At 41.3% G+C, this 22,370-nt stretch overlaps 1 protein-coding gene across 1 annotated transcript in view; it reads left to right on the forward strand.

Moving 5' to 3' along the window:
• LOC111968271 (CUB and sushi domain-containing protein 1-like) overlaps positions 1-22,370 on the forward strand; it is a 441,455-nt gene that overhangs the window by 332,722 nt on the left and 86,363 nt on the right. Inside the window, exons 21-30 of the mRNA XM_070444995.1 lie at positions 2,342-2,530; positions 3,539-3,708; positions 10,772-10,928; positions 11,053-11,244; positions 12,433-12,559; positions 13,393-13,595; positions 14,052-14,243; positions 15,097-15,235; positions 16,093-16,280; positions 17,988-18,182. Coding sequence (XP_070301096.1) covers positions 2,342-2,530; positions 3,539-3,708; positions 10,772-10,928; positions 11,053-11,244; positions 12,433-12,559; positions 13,393-13,595; positions 14,052-14,243; positions 15,097-15,235; positions 16,093-16,280; positions 17,988-18,182 — 1,752 coding nt within the window. The remainder of the gene's footprint in view (positions 1-2,341; positions 2,531-3,538; positions 3,709-10,771; positions 10,929-11,052; positions 11,245-12,432; positions 12,560-13,392; positions 13,596-14,051; positions 14,244-15,096; positions 15,236-16,092; positions 16,281-17,987; positions 18,183-22,370) is intronic.

A 22,370-nucleotide genomic window follows, 5' to 3' on the forward strand; every position in this document is an offset into this window, starting at 1 on the left:
AAGATGTGGGCGAGAACAAGTATTTGGATACACTGCCGATTTTGGCAGGTTTTCCTACTTACAAGCATGTAATGCGGTAAGAGGTTTATCCATAGGGTCAACACTTCAACTGATGAGATGACGGAATCTAAACAAAAAAATCCAGAAAATCACAGTTGATATGATTTTTAAGTAATTAATTTGCATTTTATTGCATGGAACATAAGTATTTGCATAACATCAGAAAAGCAGAACTTAATAGTTTGGTACAAAACCTTTGTTTGCAATTACAGAGAGCATACGTTTCCTGTAGGTCTTGACCAGGTTTTGCACACCCACTGGCAGCAGGGATTTTGGCCCACTCCTCCATTACAGACCGTCTCCAGATCCTTCAGGTTTCTGGGCTGGCGCTGGGCAATACGGACTTTCAGCTCCCTCCAAAGATTTTCTATTGGCGCTTAGTCTGGAGGGACTGGCTAGGCACTCCAGCGTACCTTGAGATGCTTCTTACAGAGCCACTCCTTAGGTTGCCCTGGCTGTGTGTTCCGGGTCGTTGTCATGCTGGAAAGACCCAGCCACGACCCATCTTCAATGCTCTTTACTGAGGGAAGAGGTTGGTGGCCAAGATCTTGCATACATGCCCCATCCATCCTCCCCTCAATACGTGCAGTCCTCCTGTCCCTTTGCAGAAAGCATCCCCAAAGAATTTGATGAGTTCCACCTACATGCTTCAAGCTGGGATGGTGTCCTTGGGGTTGTACTCATCCTTTCTGTCTTCTCCAAACACAGTGGAGTGGAGGTTTAGACCAAAAAAGATCTATTTTTACTCATCAGACCACATGACCTTCTTCTCATTCCTGCCTCTTGGATCATCTAGATGGTCATTGGCAAACTTCTCAGAACGGGCCTGGACCATGCCGCTGGCATTTGAGCAGGGGGACCTTGCGTGCGCTGCAGGATTTTTAATCCATTGACGGCGTAGTGTGTTACTAATGGTTTTCTTTGAGACTGTGTCCCAGTCTCTTCAGTCATTGACCAGGTCCTGCCGTGTAGTTCTGGCTGATCCCTCACCTTTCCTCATTGATCATTGATGCCCACGAGGTGAGATTCTTGGCATGGAGCCCCAGACCCGAGGCGTGATTGACCGTCATCTCTTTGAACTTCTTCCATTTTCTAATAAATGGCGCCAACAGTTGTTGCCTTTCTCACCAAGCTGCTTGCCTAATTGTCCCTGTAGCCCATCCCGCCTTGTGCAGTCTACAATTTTTTATCCCTGATGTCCTTACACAGCTCTCTGGTCTTGGCCATTGTGGAGAGGTTGGAGTCGTTTGACTTGAGGTTGTGTGGACAGGTGTCTGTTATACAGGTAACGAGTTCAAACAGGTGCAGTTTAATACAGGTTAATGAAGTGGAGAAACAGGGAGGGCTGTTCTTAAAGAAAAACTAACAGAGTCTGTTGAGAGCCGGAATTTCTTACTGGTTTGGTAGGTGATTCAAATACTTATGTTCATGCAATTAAAATGAAAATGAATTACTTAAAAATCATACAATGTGATTTTCTGGATTTTTGTTTTAGATTCCGTCTCTCACAGTTGAAGTGTACCTATGATAAAAATTACAGACCTCTACATGCTTTGAAAGTAGGAAAACCTGCAAAATCGGCAGTGTATCAAATACTTGTTCTCCCAACTGTATGTGCATCCTTTCAAGCACACCATTCTCATTAACCTGTGGTGAGTTATTCACAATTTTCGATGAACAAATACAATTTTATATGTAAGCTGGCTAAATAAAGAGCAAAATGATTGATTGTTACTATATTATTATTTGTGCCCTGGTCCTATAAGAGTTCTATGTCACTTCCCACGAGCCGGGTTGTGACAAGAATTCACACTTATTCTTATGTTTAATAAGAATGTGGCAGGCTTACAATGATGGCAAAATCAACATTTGAGAGTGCGCTGACCCTGGTGCTAGAGGGGATATGCGGCTGGAGGTTGAATGTTTAAAGGGGTATAAGACTATTAAAAAGTTTGGGAACCACTGCTGTAGAGGTTACAAGGCACACACATAAATATATGAAAAAATGTATTTCAACATTTAAAAAAACGAAATGATAATACAATCAAATCATTGTAAATCTGCATATTAGTACTAATGTGGATTTTATTTAGAGTTTTTTTTTTAGCAAAAATAAGTCTGTTTTGGTACATTTGTTTTCCAGATAACATTATTTAAATGAAGTTGACATTTTGCTGTGATTGTTTTTTTCCACCAATAGTTTCTTCTTTGGGTCAAAATTACCCCAGTTAAAATATGTTAGCAGTTTGAGGGTTAGGAAACATGTTGGTGTATTCCACAGAGTACAGCCTAGAGCCTTGTGAAGATCCAGGAGTGCCAGCCTACAGTCGGCGAGTTGGGTTCCAGTTTGGGGTGGGGGACTCGCTCATTTTTTCCTGCTTCCCGGGTTATCGTTTGGAGGGGGACCACAAGATCACCTGCCTGGGGGGAGGCCGGAGGGTCTGGAGTGGAGCCCTGCCAAGGTGTGTGGGTAGGTGGACACATGCTTTCATTTCATTTGAACAAACTGAGAATACTTGTACATTGAAATAACTTGTACTGTACTTTGCCAACGGCAGGAGAAGGAGCTATACTGAGCATACAGTATAATACAAGTGCATGAGCTAGTTTCTAATGATTGATTTACCTACATTTCTGAATATTGTCAAATGGTTAACTTACAATCTCAAGAATATTACTCAACTGCTTCCTATTATCAGTTATGCATACTTTTATAAGCAGAGCATGAAACCAGGGCAGAGTTAGAAACCACAAATGATCTGGCTGTCATTTTGTCATCCCCTACAAAGAGCCATGTGTTTTCTCATAAAAGGTTCAGTAGAGAAAATTAGGCCATAACCCCACAATAACCAAACTAGAGTTTAAGCTCACATGGCTCAAGGTTTACAGGCAGAATTTGCTTTTATACCTGAGGTACAACATCAGAATATTAACTACAAGGACATCCAGTCCCAGCACAGCCCCGAGCCTTGGTGACCAACACACACTTAATGCAGAGAGCTGTTCATTAATTCATATTCCCCTCAAGTTTCTGTTGTGGAGATTCATCAAAATTCCAGCAGGGAAAACATCTGATTGGCCCATCAGTTGATAACAGGTCGCAGCTGCTGAAGTATTCTGGGTTCAACCTGCTGAACATTTGTGTTGAACTCTTCTCTTAGGGTTAAACGGCTCCTTTAATGCCCCTATTCAGATTCATAACAGACAGATATGACTTTTCTCACAGGTCTTTTCTCTCTCTCTCTCTCTCTCTCTCTCTCTCTCTCGTCTCTTCTACTCTCTCTCTGTCGTTTGGGAATGAGCAGCATATAGTATGTAGGGAAATATGACAGTTCTCTAAAGATAATCAAGACAAATTTTTCTGACTTTAAACTCAGATTGCCATGAAATGTCTTAATATCATATTCTCTCTCTCTCTTGCTTATTTTCTCTCTCACTCTCTCGCTCTCACTTTCTCTCGCTCGCTCGCTCTGCCTAGCTGAATGTGGAGCCACTACCGTTGGGAGCGAGGGGGTTCTGCTATCACCCAATTACCCATCCAATTATGACAATAACCATGAGTGCATTTACCGCATTGAGACAGAGGCAGGGAAGGGCATCTGTGTCACGGCCACTAACTTCCTGCTCCACGAGGGGGATTACCTGAAGGTGAGTCTCACATCAATCATACACAACACTGGATATTTACTCCGTAGATGTTACATATCAATACATCCCCACACATAATCTTCTTACTGCAAGGTGTGCAAATAGTTAATAAAGGACTCAATGTGAGACTTTTCAATGTGAGACTTTTTCACTGCAGCATCAACTTTTTGAATGCAGTTATGGTCCAATGTAACCCGTAAGAGACCAGAGGTAGTGACTCAGTCAAATCATGAATTATTAATGCCTTCATTAAAATTACATGATGCCAGAGCTTGAGGCATAGAGAGGCCAATGAAAAAATGTGTATCAAATCTTACAGTAGTGCATAACAACATAATAACTGGTTATAAAGTGGCGGAATTGTCCTTTAAAATTCTGTTCAATCACTTTAAACAGAAAATCGAATCAAATGTTATTGGTCACATGCGCTGAATATAACAGGTGTAGACTTTATAGTGAAATGCTTGCTTACGAGCCCATTCTCAGTAGTGCAGAGTTTTAAAAAAGTTAGGAAAATATTTTCTCAATAAAAAGGAAATAGTAACACAATAAAATAACAATAACGAGACTATATACAAGGAGTTCCGTTACCGAGTCAATGTGCAGGGGTACGAGGTAGTTGAGGTAATTGAGGTAATAGAGTACATGTGGGTAGGGGTTAGGTGACCCCTAGGCAATCAGGATACATAATAAACAGAGTAGCAGCAGCATATGTGAAGACTGTGAGTGTGTGTGTGTGTATGTGTGTATGTGTGTGTGTGTGTGTGTGTGTGTGTGTGTGTGTGTGTGTGTGTGTGTGTGTGTGTGTGTGTGTGTGTGTGTGTGTGTGTGTGTTCCGTCAATATGCGTGTGTGTGTGTGTGTTGGAGTGTCAGTGTACAGTAGTATGTGTGAGTGTGTGGGTAGAGTCTCATGAGTGTGCATAGAGCAGGTGCAGGAGAGTCAGTGCAAAACAATTAAGATAAATAAAGAAATAATAAAGGGTGTCAATGTAAATAGTCCGGGTAGCCATTTCGTTAACTGTTCAGCAGCCTTATGGTCCCAGACTTGGCGCTTAGGTACCCCTTGCCGTGCGGTAGCAGAGAGAACAGTCTATGACTTGGGTGGCTGGAGTCTTTGACAATTTTTAGGGTCTTCCTCTGACACTGCCTGGTATAGAGGTCCTGGATGGCAGTGATGCACTGGGCCGTACGCACTACCCTCTGTAGCGCCTTGCGCTCGGCTGCCGAGCAGTTACCAGTCAAGATCCTCTCAATGCTGCAGCTGTATAACTTTTTCAGGGGGTATAGGCGGTGTCATGTCCTCTTTACGAGTGTGTTGGTGTGTTTGGACCATGATAGGTCCTTAGTGATGTGGACACCGAGGAACTTGACGCTCTCGACCCGCTCCACTACAGCCCCGTCGATATGAATGGGGGCATGTTCGGCCCTCTGTTTCCTGTAGTCCACGATAAGCACCTTTGTCTTGCCCACGTTAAGGGAGAGGTTGTTGTCCTGGCACAACACTGCCAGGTCTCTGACCTCCTTCCTATAGGCTGTCTCATCGTCGTCGGTGATCAGCCCTACCACCGTCTTGTCTTCGGCACTTAATGATGGTGTTGGATTCATGTGTGGCCATGCAGTCGTGGGTGAACAAGGAGTACAGGAGGGGACTCTCACCACCTGCGGGCGGCCCATCAGGTTGTCCACAATCCAGTTGCAGAGGAAGGTGCATGATGAGCTTGGATGATGAGCTTGAAGATGAGCTTGGTGATGAGCTTTGATGTCACTATGGTGTTCAACGCTAAGCTGTAGTTAATGAACAGCATTCTCACGTAGGTGTTCCTTTTCTCATGGTGGGAAAGTGCAGTGTGGAGTGCAATAGAGATTGCGTCATCTTTGGATCTGTTTGGGCGGTATGCGAATTGGAGTGGTTCCAGGGTTTCTGGGTTGATGGTGTTGACGTGAGACATGACCAACCTTTCAAAGCATTTCATGGCTAAAGACGTGAGTGCTATGGGGCGGTAGTCATTTAGACTGGTTACCTTGGCATTCGTCGCCACAGGGACTATGTTAAGAATATGTAGGTATTACAGACTGGATTAGAGAGAGGTTGAAAATGTCAGTGAAGACACTTGCCGGCTAGTCAGCGCATTTTCTGAGTAATCCGTCTGGCCCTGCGACCTTGTGAATGAGAACCATGGTTCAGTGTTGCTTGCCTCGAAGCGAGCATAGAAGAGATATACAGTTGAAGTCGGAAGTTTACATACACCTTAGCCAAATACATTTAAACTCAGTTTTTCACAATTCCTGACATTTAATCCTAGTAAAAATTCCCTGTCTTTGGTCAGTTAGGATCACCACTTTATTTTAAGAATGTGAAATGTCAGAATAATAGTAGAGAGAATGATTTATTTTAGCTTTTATTTCTTTCATCACATTCCCAGTGGGTCAGAAGTTTACATACACTCAATTAGTATTTGYTGGCATTGCCTTTAAATAGTTTAACTTGGGTCAAACGTTTTGGGTAGCCTTCCACAAGCTTCCCACAGTAGTTGGGTGAATGTTGACCCATTCCTCCTGACCGAGCTAGTGTAACTGAGTCAGGTTTGTATGCCTCTTTGCTTGCACACGCTTTTTCAGTTCTGCCCTCAAATTTTCTATAGGATTGAGCTCAGTGCTTTGTGAAGGCCACTCCAATACCTTGACTTTGTTGTCCTTAAGCAATTTTGCCTCAACTTTGGAAGTATGCTTGGGGTCATTGTCAATTTGGAAGACCCATTTGCGACCAAGCTTTAACTTCCTGACTGGTGTATTGAGATGTTGCTTCAATATATCCACATAATTTTCTTGCCTCATGATGCCATCTATTTTGTGAAGTGCACCAGTCCCTCCTGCAGCAAAGCACCCCCACAACATGATGTGCCACCCCCGTGCTTCACAGTTGGGATGGTGTTCTTCGGCTTGCAAACCTCCCCCTTTTTCCTCCAAACATAACGATGGTCATTATGGCCAAACAGTTCTATTTTTGTTTCATCAGACCAGAGGACATTTCTCCAAAAAGTATGATCTTTGTCCCCATGTGCAGTTGCAAACCGTAGTCTGGCTTTTTTATGGTAGTTTTGGAGCAGTGGCTTTGTCCTTGCTGAGTGGCCTTTCAGGTTATGTCGATATATGACTCGTTTTACTGTGGATATAGATACTTTTGTACGTGTTTCCTCCAGCATCTTCACAAGGTCCTTTGCTGTTGTTCTGGGATTGATTTGCACTTTTCACACCAAAGTACGTTCATCTCTAGGAGACAGAACGCGTCTCCTTCCTGAGCAGAATGAAGGCTGCGTGGTCCCATGGTGTTTGTACTTGCGTACTATTGTTTGTACAGATGAACGTGGTACCTTCAGGCGTTTGGAAATTGCTCCCAAGGATGAACCAAACTTGTGGAGGTCTACAATTGTTTTTCTGAGGTCTCGGCTGATTTCTTTTGATTTTCCCTTGATGTCTTTCAAAGAGGCACTGAGTTTGAAGGTAGGCCTTGAAATACATCCACAGGTACACCTCCAATTGACTCAAATTATGTCAATTAGCCTATCAGGAGCTTCTAAAGCCATGACATAATTTTCTGGAATTTTCCAAGCTGTTTAAAGGCACAGTCAACTTAGTGTATGTAAACTTCTGACCCACTGGAATTCAATTGTTGGAAAAATTACTTGTGTCATGCACAAAGTAGATGTCCTAACCGACTTGCCAAAACTATAGTTTGTTAACAAGAAATCTTTGGAGTGGTTGAAAAAGTTTTAATGACTCCAACCTAAGTGTATGTAAACTTCCGTCTTCAATTGTAGCTCGTCTGGTAGCCTTGCGTCGCTGGACAGATCTCAGCTGTGTTTCCCTTTGTAATCCGTGATAGTTTGCAAGGCCTGCCACATCCGATGAGCGTCAGAGCTGGTGTAGTAGGATTTGATCTTAGTCCTGTATTGAAACTTTCACTGTTTGATGGTTCGTCGGAGGGAGTAGCGGGTTAGTGTCCGGATTAGTGTCCTACTCCTTGAAAGCAGCAGCTCTAACCTCTAGATCAGTATGGATGTTGCCTGTATTCCATGGCTTCTGGTTGGGATATGTACGGTCACTGTGGGGACAACAGCGTCGATGCACTTATTAATTAAGCTGGTGACTGATGTGGTAAACTCCTCAATACCGTTGGATGAATCCCAGAAAATATTCCAGTCTGTGCTAGTGAAACAGTCCTGTAGCTTAGCATCCGCTTCATCGGACCATTTCCGTATTGAGCGCGTTACTGGTGCTACCTGTTTGAGTTTTCTTTCTTGTAGGCAGGAATCAGGAGGATAAAGTCATGGCCCGATTTGCCAAATGGCGAGAAGAGGGGAGAGCTTTGTGTGCATCTCTGTGTGTGGTAAAGGTGACCTAGAGTCTGATTTCAGTTTTCCTGCATTAAAATCCCTGGCCACTAGGACCGCCGCCTCTGGATGAGCATTTTGTTGTTTGCTTATGGCCCTATACAGCTCGTGGAGAGCGGTCCTAGTGCCAGTATTGGTTTGTGGTGATAAATAGAAAGCTATGAAAAATACAGGTAAATAGTGTGGTATACAGCTTATCATGAGGTATTCTACTCAGGCGAGCAGAACCTTGAGACTTCCTTAATATTAGAGATTGTGAACCAGCTGTTGTTAGTAAAGAGACACACACCACCCCCCTGATCTTATCGGACTCTGACGTTGTGTCCTTCTGATGCATAGAAAAACCAGCTAGATGTATATTATCCGTGTCCTTGTTCAGCCATGACTCAGAGAAGCATAGTATATTACAGTTCTTAATGTCCTGTTAATAGGATAGTCTCGAACGGAGCTCGAACGGAGCTCGTCCAGTTTATTCCCCAGCGATTGTACTTTCGCCAAAATAACAGAGGGTAGAGCCGATTTATTAATTTGCCTCCGTAGACTTATCAGACTCATTGAAGTAGAAGTCCTCGTCCAAATCGAGGTTAGTGATAGCTGTTCTGATGTCCAGAAGCTTTTTTCGGTCATAGGAAACGATGGAGGAAACATTATGTGCGAAAAAAGTTAAGATCAGCACCAAAGAATACACAAAATAACACAATTAGTCAGGAGCCCGTAAAACGGCCGCCATTCTCATATCTATGTGTATCATATTTCTGTGTAGTCCACTGTAAGTTTTAAATGTACACTACCGGTCAAAAGTTTTAGAACACCTACACAGGGTTTTCTTTATTTTTGCTATTTTCTACATTGTAGAATAATAGTGAAGACATCAAAACTATGAACGAACACATAGGGAATCATGTAGTAACCAAAAAAGTGTTAAACAAATCAAAATATATTTGAGATTTGAGATTCTTCAAATAGCCACCCTTTACCTTGATGACAGCTTTACACACTCTTGCCATTCTCTCAACCAGCTTCACCTGCAATGCTTCTCCAACAGTCTTGAAGGAATTCCCACATATGCTGAGCATTTGTTGGCTGCTTTTTCTTCACTCTGCACTCCGACTCATCCCAAACCATCTCAATTTGGTTAAGTTCGGGGGATTGTGGAGGCCAGGTAATCTGATGCAGCACTCCATCACTCTCCTTCTTGGTAAAATAGTCCTTAAACAGCCTGGAGATGTGTTGGGTCATTGTCCTGTTGAAAAACAAATGATAGTCCTACTAAGCCCAAACCAGATGAGATGGCGTATCGCTGCAGAATGCTGTGGTAGCCATGCTGGTTAAGTGTGCCTTGAATTCTAAATAAATTACAGACAGTGTCACCAGCAAAGCACTCCCACACCATAACACCTCCTCCTCCATGCTTTACGGTGGGAAATGCAGATGTGGAGATCATCCCTTCACCCACACAGCGTCTCACAAAGATACAGCGGTTGGAACCAAAAAACTCCAATTTGGACTTCAGACCAAAGGACAAATTTCCACCTGCCCATTACTCGTGTTTCTTGGCCCAAGCAAGTCTCTTATTATTATTATTGGTGTCCTTTACTAGTTTTTTATTTACAGCAATTCGACCATGAAGGCCTGATTCACACAGTCTCCTCTGAACAGCTGTTGTTGAGATGTGTCTGTTACTTGAACTCTGTGAAGCATTTATTTGGGCTGCAATTTCTGAGGCTGGTAACTCTAATGAACTTATCCTCTGCAGCAGAGGTAACTCTGGGTCTTCCATTCCTGTGGCAGTCCTCATGAGAGCCAATTTCATCATAGCTCTTGATGGTTTTTGTGACTGCACTTGAAGAAACTTTCAAAGTTCTTGAAATGTTCCGTATTGACTGACCTTCATGTCTTCAAGTAATGATGGACTGTTGTTTCTCTTTGCTTATTTGAGCTGTTCTTGCCATAATATGGACTTGGACTTTTGCCAAATAGGGCTATCATCTGTATACTCCACCTACCTTGTCACAACACATCTGATTAACATCTGATTAACTTTTAAGAAGGCACACCAGTTAATTGAAATGCATTCCAGGTGACTACCTCATGAAACAGGTTGAGAGAATGGCAAGAGTGTGCAAAGCTGTCATCAAGGCAATGGGTGGCTATTTGAAGAATCTCAAATATAAAATATATTTTGATTTGTTTAACACTTTTTTTTATTTTATTTGTTTAACACAGTTTTAATGTCTTCACTATTATTCTACAATATAGAAAATAGTAAAAATAGAGAAAAACCCTTGAATGAGTAGGTGTTCTAAAACTTTTGACCGGTAGTGTATGTTATTTGGATTAGGCACCCTTCTGGTTATCCGCGTTAACATGTTTCGGCCTTTGTCTTGACCACTATCCTCTGGAAGCCCAACTTTAATTATTCTCCCGTAGTGTATATATTCATATTATGTATGTACAATATGTATCTACCCATCTGCTCTTTATTATTTTCTTGATGAATTGAATGCTAACTACTGACTCAAACCTCTTACGCTGCCACTCAGCAAATATTGTAATTGTACTGCAAGAGGCTGCATACTGTACAGTACACAGTATGCTATTGAATATTCCCTTGAATATTAATAGCATTTTGACAAACCTGTGCATTATAGTGTTGTTCTTTCATCAACAGGTGTATGACGGGAAGGATACTTCACATCGTCTTCTTGGCAATTTCACCAAAACTGACATGTACAATGTCATCATCAACAGTACCTCAAATCACCTCTGGATTGAGTTCAACAGCAACGGCACTGAAACCAACAAGGGATTCAGACTGACCTACAGCAGTGAGTAGATTATGTCCTAGAGACACAGCCTATATATATAATCCCTGATTCAAGTTTTAGTGGACACTGGACAGATGTCTTTTTAATGTTTAAATGGGCTAAAGCGTCAAATCTGTATTTGTAGGTTTTGACCTTGTCAAGTGTGAAGAACCAGGAACTCCGATTTACGGATACAAGATTCAAGATGATGGCCATTTTGCGAACACTTTTGTGTTGTACAGTTGTAACCCTGGCTATACTCTCCATGGAAGCAGCACTCTGACATGCCTAAGTGGAGACCGTAGGGTTTGGGACAAACCTTTGCCTTCCTGTCTAGGTGAGTGAGTAGTTGCCGAAAATAGACAAATCAAATCAGAGTTTATTGGTCGCATACACAGATCTGCAGGTGTTATAGCAGATGCAGCTAGTAGAATGTCTCACAAATACAATAAATGTAATAATTAAGAAATCAAGAATTAAGAACCCAGAGTAGATATATTATAGTGAGCATGTGTCAGAATCCAGAATATAAATACGTGGTGTGTATAGACAGTATAGAATTTGGAAAGAAAATGTAGTAGGTATCATCAGGGAACATTCCCTGATTATGGTGAAACACACCATTTCCATTCCTAAGGAAGATTTTGTTGACATTTCAATTATCAGAGTAATGGTCAAGATGCCCATATCAAAGGATTCATTTTCATCCACTGCATACTTTTGAATATAGTATACTATTTTACCAGTCAACATGGACTTTGATGTGTTGTCTGCATTCTATCCCACTGTTATTAATATCTTACTGATTCCATAATCTGACGAGCTCTGCCAGTTCCGCTCTCTCAGGCTAACTATGAGTCAAATCTCCTCCAGTCATACTGCCATTTATACTATACCGAAATATTACACTAGTTAACAGCTATGAACATTTATCCCCTAATGCTGGCTATATTACTGCCCCTAAAGCTATATATGAAGAAACCTTGTGTGTCTCTCTCTTAATTTAGTAAGAACACTCTGAGCTTTCTGTGCTGGTGAGAACTGATACATTACAGTGTCATTCTTCAGTTCAGCCTCATTCCTTAATTAGCCCAGCTCGCTTCAGACACATTTCTATACTGCAGAAAAGTAGCATGGAAAATGGATGACATTGCCCTAGGCTGTCATTGTATTTTTTCTTTCCTTTGAACGAAGTGACATAATAGGGATATCCTGTTTTCTTTTTCTGTCGTCAGCAGTGAATAAAATAATACACATACGTATGTGGAGAAGCTAGAGAACATATTAGGTTATTTCAAGTGTGATTATGCAATGTATTATGGGATGCTTATGAATTGGTCTGGTTGATGCCAGAGAGAGAAGCCAGCCTGAGGTTCATCAGGATTAAGACACCTCAAAAGATCAGGGTAGCTTATTTAATTAACTTTCTATTGTGATGATATGAGCCTGCCCTTAACATATTTACACTGAACACTAGGGCTGCTGATGACTATGGTAAAATACACGTTTCGGTTTCCTCATCTAGCTGAATGCGGAGGCCACATCGCAGGTGCAATATCTGGACGGATACTCTCCCCGGGTTACCCTGCACCCTACGACAACAACCTCCACTGTACCTGGTCCATCGAAGCGGACACAGGCAAAACCATTAGGTACAGTATCTCACAATAGGGACACACCCCTTGGAATATGCGATTAGATACACAATAGCTCAATTTTTCTTGACTCCATTTAAATTTGAAGTGAAATCAGCTAGTTTATTGCGAGGCGTGTCTAGTATAGCGGAGCAATTGTTCTGCTGCACATTTGGAAAATGATTTGTGATTAAATGTGCCATTGCTGATTGCATTTCACCCCCACTGCGAGGCCTTCCTTACCATTAGCATATATTCCTTTAGGTCCATTACTGGCTTCTTCAAAACCAAACAATAACCTCCAAAGATAAACCAATTATGCCCGCTAGAAATGCCATAGAAATCAGATATGCCAATTCAATTCAAGCAATCTAAGGATCAAGGAGGGGGAGAGATACAATTGACATCGCTGGCTATTGGACTTTTTAAAGAATTCATCCTCTCTCTACTTTGCCGCTGAAAATAATTGAAACATTCCTTTGGCGAGAAAGACCGCTCTGATCTAGATGTTTCCTTGGTCTGAGGCATTACTTGAGGACTGATTCGCTAGAACTCCAATGATAATTTTGTATTACAAGTTGGTAACTACCCTTGGTCAGTTGATTTATGGGGTATTGTTGTGTAGGTGTTTGTCACAAATGTGAACCAATGGTAAGGCCTGACTATAGTGCTTCTACACCTGCATTGCTTGCTGTTTGGGGTTTTAGGCTGGGTTTCTGTACAGCACTTTGAGATATCAGCTGATGTAAGAAGGGCTATATAAATACATTTGATTTGATATAGTATGCAAGGTTCTAATTCTTGAAGAGCTGCATAGTGTATAATGAATCATTCTCTCTCTTTCTATTTAGCCTCCACTTCATAGTGTTTGACACGGAAGTGGCCCATGACATCCTGAAAGTGTGGGACGGTCCAACAGAGGCGGGTATCCTCCTGAAGGAATGGAGTGGGTCAGCTCTGCCCGAAGACACCCACAGCACCTTCAACATCCTAACGCTCCAGCTTGACAGTGATTACTTCATCAGCAAGTCAGGCTTCTCCATTCAGTTCTCAAGTAAGTAGCACTCTACCTGTCACAACAGACCAGAAGTATTCTGATATGACATTCATACCAGTAACTTTTCAGACGAAGGCTACAGTATGTTTCTTGACATTTCCCTCTCTCAGCCTCGATTTGAACTTGTTTTTATGTCCTTTATACCTACATATAAACCACTCTTATGACGAATAAAAAATTTGCACCATAAATATTTCATGCAAATATAAATGAAATGGAGCATTGCATTTGCATATAAATGGCAAATATTTTCTGGAACTATTATTTCAAAGACAAGTAGTCTCCACAATTCAGTTTGCTGCCAGTCCAATGATTTCAAATACAATATTATATTATATCATAATCAGCATTTGGCCGAAAAAATGTTAGTTGTATAAATGAAATGTGTGTTGTCAAAATGTCAGCATTTGTCTCATGTTAATATTCATAAGTGATTAATTTGTGTGATTTCAGCTACTACTGCCATGACCTGTAATGACCCTGGGACACCCCAGAACGGGACGCGTTACGGGGATAGTCGGGAGCCCGGGGACACCATCACCTTCCAGTGTGACCCAGGTTACCAGGTCCAGGGCCTGGACAAGATCACCTGTGTACAGCTCAACAACAGGTTCTACTGGCAACCAGACCCTCCAACCTGTATAGGTATGTTGCTTTGACTTCCACAGTAATGGAGAAAGGACTTCACTGTTATTTCTCTTCTTGGCTTGATGTCCGCAAAGGGTTTGTACAATAGGTAGATGTTCCTTCCCTTTAGGATAATTCTGCTGCAAGAAGGTAATTTGGGATGTGTATGCAAGGCCGCTGCGTTGTTTTCATTGAAGGATTTGTGGTATCTGAAAATCCATGTAAACAGTGTTTTATGAACCACCACTCATTTGTGTCTGCTTAATTACTTTATGTTGAATGAGTGACATGTTTATTATTAGAATGAATGAACTGTAACATTAGGAATGTAAACCATGTCTCAGTAGAGTGTGAATCCCCCTGTGAAAAATGATTAATCAGTAACTGAAATGTAATTGGCATTTTCAGCCATTGTCAACCAATCCTCTTGTCAGACAGTGTGCTTTGTCACTTCTAGTCTTTTGGTATGTTTACCACACCACTAATAATTGTTTGATGGAAGGCCATTTATAGCAAGAATCATTTGTAATGGTGGAAGATTACTAAGATTAGAAACATGTTGCTCTTACAAACCCTTCCAATCAAGTACATGATTGACAGGATTGAAACTAAAATGGAGTCTTATTTTGCTTAGCTCACGCTTGAATTGACATTCAAACAAGTCTCACACAACGGTAAAATTAAAGAAGCAAAGATGTGAATAACTTTTCTGAATGACAGTGGCAGGGAGGAATTCCATCGCTACTGTTTGTCACTGAACGTCTGTGCATGGTGGCCTGTTTTGTCACTTCAATCAACATAAACAGTTAATGTGATGGAGACAAGTCGTATTAAAACCTGTGTGTTGCCCTCACTCTCCTTGATGTGATAGCTACCTGCGGCGGCAATGTGACAGGCCCTGCTGGGGTGATTCTATCACCCAACTATCCACAGCCGTACCCACCAGGAAAGGAATGTGACTGGAGAATTAAAGTCAACCCTGACTTTGTTATAGCCCTAATTTTCAAAAGGTATGTCACTCACGCTATGCTGCGAGGCACCGACGGTAATAAGGAGCAAGGTCAAAGAGCCGATGGAAGGAGTGTATCCACTCTGTCTTTGTCAGTTTGGTAATTACCGTAAACAAACATCAAACACATCTGTGTTTGAGGTGAAATAGTTTGCCTTTGTTCAAATATTATCCAAATCGATGTGTGTTACTGTATTACGCCATATACCTAGATGATACCTATAGATGGAATAGCTTTGATAAAATGGACTATAGTTCCTCGAATTACAAAGCACCACAACCCACAGGAATTACATAGGCTCAAATGAGAAAAATGCCAAAGAACTCTTATCAGTTGATCTCAGATTCATCAGAACATTACTTGCTCACCATCCCTCTAATGGCAGTTACAGACAGTACAAACAGGCCCCCACATGCCTGCTTCACAATGTAGGGCCAAGGCGAGCTGAACTGGCCTGGCCTGGCCTTGCCATAGTTGCTGGGAAGAACAATGTGAATGGAAAAATCCGAGCCAACAGAGTATGGTTCTGGTTGGCACTACGGTGTAATTCAGGCTCAGGTTGATGTGATTTGGGATGAATCTTGTCCTGGATTTTCACTAGATGAGCCAGTGGCAAAGTCAAAATTGGCTATATATCATAAAAAGTTATGAAAACAAAAATATACGTAGGGCTAGGCATAAGGTTAGCAGTGTGGTTAATGTTAGGGTTAGGTTTACAATCAGATTTTATGACTTGGTGGCCAACTAGTGAAACACTTGCAGAGCTGCCTCCAGTACATAAATCATCCCAATATATGCCAACCTGCGAATCAGGCATCAGTCTTTAATAAACATTGTTTTCTATTGCATACTTCCAGTTTCAACATGGAGCCCAGCTATGACTTCCTGCACATCTATGAGGGGGATAACTCCAACGGCCCATTGATCAGCAGCCTGCAGGGAAATCAGGCCCCGGAGCGCATCGAGAGCAGTGGCAACAGCCTCTTCCTCGCTTTCAGGAGTGACGCTTCCCTCGGGATGTCTGGCTTTGCCATTGAATTCAAAGGCAAGTTGTCAACATGTTAGTCTCACAGGAAGTGACCCTAGGTTTCTATGAAAGTGTATAGCATTGGCCATATCGTAAGGTTGATGTCTCTATAAAAAATGCTTTCAACAGATATAGATTTCTAAGATGAAAGATTTCCAGGAAGTGGAGAATACATTCTATAGACAACATGTTTTTATAAGCCTTATTGCATGTTGTTCTCCCTGTCAGCTAGATGTCCTTATTTTGTCTGTTGTCTACACACAGCTATGCAGTATCTGAAAAACAGTATGTATTCCAACCTACTTCTTTTTATGAAATGCTTTTTGATTAAAGGCATTGATGATAGAACTACTGTAGATCAACTGGATAATTGGTTTGATTTGTTACAGAAAATCAATGAAAGTCACAAAACACATGAACACAGATGTGTATAGTATTTTGCCACTTCAACGTCTCGTTCTTCCTGGAAGATTTTTTCAAACCAATCAATGGCATAATTTGTCGTTTTGTTTTGTTGGTCCTGTATTTAACTGTGCTTTTGTCAATAAAAACAGTTAATTGCCTTTCATTGGAACTCAGTGAGATTTTCCATCTCCCAAGGCTGAAAGCACTCAAATGTTTCTTCTCTCTCTAATTGAAAATATAATCTACGCTCTTTTTTTCTGTAAATCAATCTCCTATATTCATATTTTTCTCCCATCCATGCACCATTAACTAAGGTAATTTAAATGTTGAGAAGGTTAAAATAATGCCATTTCTGTTTTCATACTTATTACTGTAATAAACTTAATATATTTGTTGATGTTTTCTACTACTTTATTTCTAATTGTATTCATAAATCCATATCAAAATGTAGCTTTAGGTTGAGGGCATTGGCATGTATACTTTGGCCTTGTGTGTTGAGAAACATTTTCCCTCTCTGGGTATTGGAATGCGGATGAAATTGTGATGCACTATAGCAATTTCAGTGATAAAATCTCCCACCTCTACCCTCCAACATTCACTGCTTCTTAAAGCACAAGGCAGCAGAGAGAAGTGGGTTGTTAGCTGTCATCTTGTTTGGCAGTGTATACAAGCACCACCTCCAGAGCTTTTTCCAACTGTCCTTCTTTGAGTGTCTGTTGCCAGAAGGACACTGGTTGGCTGCCTCTACAGACCCACATGCTTACCTTGCATTTCCCTCTGTGCTGGTCTTTTCTATTGAGGATTCCTTGGAGCAACTCTACTTGCTCTTTTGTACTCTACACTCCCTGTGTTCTGCCTCTTACATGAAGGTTCACCATAGAGAAACATCAGTAGCGGCTTCCGAGAATCCCTGGAATGTTCATATATTTATATATTTCTTAATTCCATTCTTTAACTTTTCGATTTGTGTGTATTGTTGTGAATTGTTAAATACTACTGCACTGTTGGGTCTAGGAACTCAAGCATTTCGATGCAACCGCAATAACATCTGCTAAATATGTGTGTGTGACCAATAACATTTGATCTGATTTGTTTGAATGCACCCTGTAACCCAGGATACCATAGCCTGCCTGTTCCCGATATCTGAGCTTTTCAACTGCGGAGTTTCTTTTGCATTTATGGATAAGTTGCAATGCTTTAGCAAAAATCATTATGGTTTGACATTTTCCTCCTTGGTGTTGTATTGAAATAAAGTCTCTCAAGGTCTATTGTCCTGCACGGTACATTATCTTAAGCTTGTGTATGTTTTCTACTCCACAGAGAAACCCAGGGAGGCATGCTTTGACCCTGGAAATATCATGAACGGCAGTCGCGTGGGCATGGACTACAAACTGGCCTCCACAGTGACCTATCAATGTAACTCTGGATATACTGTTGTTGGACCAGCCACAATCACATGTGTTATCGGTTCAGATGGAAAACCTATATGGGACAAGGTCCTACCATCGTGTAAAGGTAAGATCTTTTCAGTTTGCRTACGGTTATAAAATCTGATTCCCAACAGCTTATCACAGAGAGAGTACCTTGAGTTCTTGTTGTCCTCCCTTCAAGTCTAATTGATTTGTCTTGGTACCCTCATCTAGCCTCTTAATTACAGACTGATTACCGCTCTGTGGGAGAGAACCATTCATGTAAGCTTGTGAGATCAGGTGGCTTGCGAGGCTAACCATCATCGGCACTATCAATCAAGGCTAATATCAAGCCAATTTTTACTGGTTTCACCGAAAGGTTTTGTGGACCCCTTTTTGTCTTTGCACAAGAAGGGAGTATTGGTTTTTTAAAGACCACGGCTGAACTTTCTAGCAGTTTATTGACAGTTGTGAGAGCTTGGGCGGTGACAACTGCCACTCACTCGTCCTTTCACACCCCCCCCTTTCTCTCTCTCTCCTTCATGTCCGTGTGTCTCTGAGGAGACTCAGACAGGTGGCTGTGTAGTTGCTGCCACATCATCTCTATGCCTCCACCCTGCCACTTCTCACACTGAGCCTCTACCTTACAGCAGCACAGCCACTGGAGACATGACTTGGATATGAGAGACACACACCAAAGTTTTATAMTCGACATGATGAACATGGAATTATGTTGTTTTCAATAAAGATTTCTAGATGTATGCATAAAGCTGATCATTTTAGGATATAAACTATTTTCAAGGAAACAAGCAAGATTAGCTAGCTTCTAATTTTTAAAACAAATTTTCACCAATTGTCAGATCTAGTGGGGGAGTGTGAGACTCATGAGTGAAAATCTACCTGAGCTCCTACCGTTAAGAGATTTGGGGCTTATGTGAATCTGATTGTATGTCATTAAGAAGTTACTCCGGCATTCACATAAACAACAGAGAGGGTTTTGTGCACCAAGACACAGCTGAAGCAAAGCAAACAGCTCATTGTCTCTAGTCTAGACCCTACTGGGTCGAAAACTGAACAAACACTAGAGCTAGTTTAGAAGGATATACAACAACAGGAGACTGCAGAACAAATCAGCAGAGGAACTACAAATGAAGCCTTGGATCTATAGTTAGTCCCTCCAGGATCTATAGTTAGTCCCTCCAGGATCTATAGTTAGTCCCTCCAGGATCTATAGTTAGTCCCTCCAGGATCTAAGTAGTTAGTCCTTCCAGGATCTATAGTTAGTCCCTCCAGGATCTATAGTTAGTCCTCCAGGATCTATAGTTAGTCCCTCCAGGATCTATAGTTAGTCCTCCAGGATCTATAGTTAGTCCTCTCAGGATCTATAGTTAGTCCCTCCAGGATCTATAGTTAGTCCCTCAGGATCTATAGTTAGTCCCTCCAGGATCTATAGTTAGTCCCTCCAGGATCTATAGTTAGTCCCTCCAGGATCTATAGTTAGTCCCTCCAGGATTCTGCTATTCTGCGATCGCAATTTTCTTTGCAAAACCAACAATTTTTCATATATTATGCGAGGGTTTGCAAATTTGACCAATCCCTGCTTTATTTCTGCATAAACAGTCAAYTCATTGCAATATTATTGCATAAAACTGACCCATCAACGCAGTATAAGAACAGGTCTCGCAATTTCAACCAGTCACTGTACATTTACCGCATAATATGGTTCGAACAAGTTACATATCAACAAACTTTTTCCCTTGTCAYTGCATTTTCAAATTGGACAAAATCATCACGTATTGCCATGCAAAATGTCAGAATTMTCGCAGCAAAATCAAGTATTTTTGCTCACACATATCACAGAAAATCCCAGCAAAATCCTGGAGGGACTGTATAATGGTTTTACATTGCTAACACTCTTAACCCCTGTCTGTAAGTCAGTCTAAAGGGATTTGAGCTTTTAAACAGCATGTGTTGATTAGTTGACCCTTTTTGATTCTGTACCTAGAGAGGGATAGCTTTCATTTCTTCACTCCCAGATCATTTATTTGCTCACACTGATGGTATAGTTGGCTGTTTGCCTTTAACYATTTTATTATTTATTTTATTTTAGTTTGGTGGAGAGCTAGAGAATTATTACCATGAGCTGCATTCCCTTGTTGACCATTGTGCATTATGGATGTGGCTTAAACATTCCATTTGTCATTCTGAATGGAACGATTCAGTAGCGTTGTGTAATTAGAGTTATGGCTTGGTCATGGACACAGTTAGCTTGAACTCGTAGTGCAGCTGAGGACCTCAGGATCACTGTCTGCTTCTCCATTCTAGTGTTCTCTAGTAACGCTCTTGTCTCATTGAATCTTTCATACATTTCAATGGGAAAGGGTCTTTCCGCTAAGAGCTTATTGAAATATAATTTGCCATTATCAAGATTGTTTAACCGTGACAATGAACGGCTATGTTCTGTGGGGTCCCATAACATTGGTTTATGGATGTCCGAGCACTTGCTTTTTAATCCCTAGGCTCCATAAAGAAGAAGTGTGTGGATTATAAGGGTGAGACATGATGTTATTGATTAAAAAATGCCACAATGGCCTTTGTTGATCGATACCCCGGGCTTGAAAGAAAATGGTAGCCTAGCGGTTAAGAGCGTTGGGCAAGTAACCGAAAGGTTGCTTGTTTGATTCCCCGAGCCGACTAGGTGAAAAATCTGTTGTTGCCCTTGAGCAAGGCACTTAACCCTAATTGCTCCTGTAAGTCGCTCTGGATAAGACTAAAATGTCTGAAAGTAGTGAGCAAAATGGCTTGTTCTGGTTTATGACCTTTCTCAACAGTTGTATATAGCCTGCTTTCAATGACACACAACATTTGATCGGAGATATGAATTCCATATTATTGTATTTTTTCGAAAGTGAAAAGCACACAGCAGACACAATTGGAAATCACTCTGAAAACCAAGGTGATGTGAAGCAAATGTTTCTGTTTCATTTGCTTGTATTGTCTGTCAGTTATGTTTATGTCTAGTCCTAGAAATATGTTATTTATGTCACCTTCAAGGAGGATCGTAGGTTTGTATACGCTACACTAAAGCCATGTTCTAAAGAACACGTTTTAAATCAATGAAAGGAAGGGAAATTATGTATTTTTCATAGTTGGAATCATTCGTTCAAGGTTAAGGTCAGATTTTGGCTAGATGAAACAGCATATTGATTGAGGAAATCCATTGTAAGCCTCATAGTTTGATATCTGGGAAACGTAGTTGCCTAGCCTTTTTTAACATGCCTGAACATAAGCATACAGTATGTGAGAACACACATAATCCCCTTCAGCAAGCGCATTTAACCCTCTTGTCTGTGGTTGAATTGAGCTTATTTTGCCTGATGATAAAGAGGTGAACAAAGCTATTTGCTGGTTGTGTTCATAAGTGAGCAAAAGAAAGAGCCATTTCTAAAGGCTGTGGCTGTGCCTGCAAGCCAAGGCCTCTTGAGTGACGGTGAAAACGCCAGAGTGCCACGTGGGTTATATGCAGATCAGTCACAGTGAGACAGGGAGGACTCACTGTGAATGTTAAAACTCATTCTGCTGCCGGTTGAGGGAAATGATTACTAATGTCCCCAGTATCACCCGGCTAATGAAAGGAATCGTTATGTATTTAATGACTGTGGGGGGAGGGGTGGGAATATTTCTCAGTGTAAACCGCTCCTGTACCCAGTTAATCCCCATTTTTAGAAGCCGTGGGTGTGTACATGTAAGTGGTACAGTATAGAAGAAAAGCAAACACTTTAAATGTGTCAGTTGTGCGTTATTATTGTTGCTTCAGGGAGGTTGTGAGACTCTATAGGTCCAGTTTACTGACAGTTTCAACAACTGTCATGTTCAGCAATGAATATTAATGCAACAAACAAGAACAAAAACCATGATACCGTCTTTATTTAACACCAGCAACCTTTCTCTTCACCTTTATTTAGCTACTTCATGTTCTAATCTTTGATATTTTAGTCTCCTCTGAAAATAGTAGGTGCAAAACTACAGTATATCTACTGAAGACCAAATTTTAACCATTTGAAATTTTTCACTGGTCTGTTATTTTCCGCTGCTTTTTGGAATACTGATTCACTCCAAGGCACTTCCTTGGGCTTTCAGACAAAACTAATTAGAAAGGGGTGAGATCCTTTTAAATAATAAAGGATTTTCCCCCCTCTTTCTCTCAGCTTCTCTCATCCAAACAGGTCTTTTATTCGTTTCCATAGTAACTACAGTAAAAGACTGTCTCTTGAATGAGGAATCCTCCATGACT

This window comes from Salvelinus sp. IW2-2015, linkage group LG8, assembly GCF_002910315.2.
Source record: "Salvelinus sp. IW2-2015 linkage group LG8, ASM291031v2, whole genome shotgun sequence".
NCBI lineage: Eukaryota > Metazoa > Chordata > Actinopteri > Salmoniformes > Salmonidae > Salvelinus > Salvelinus sp. IW2-2015.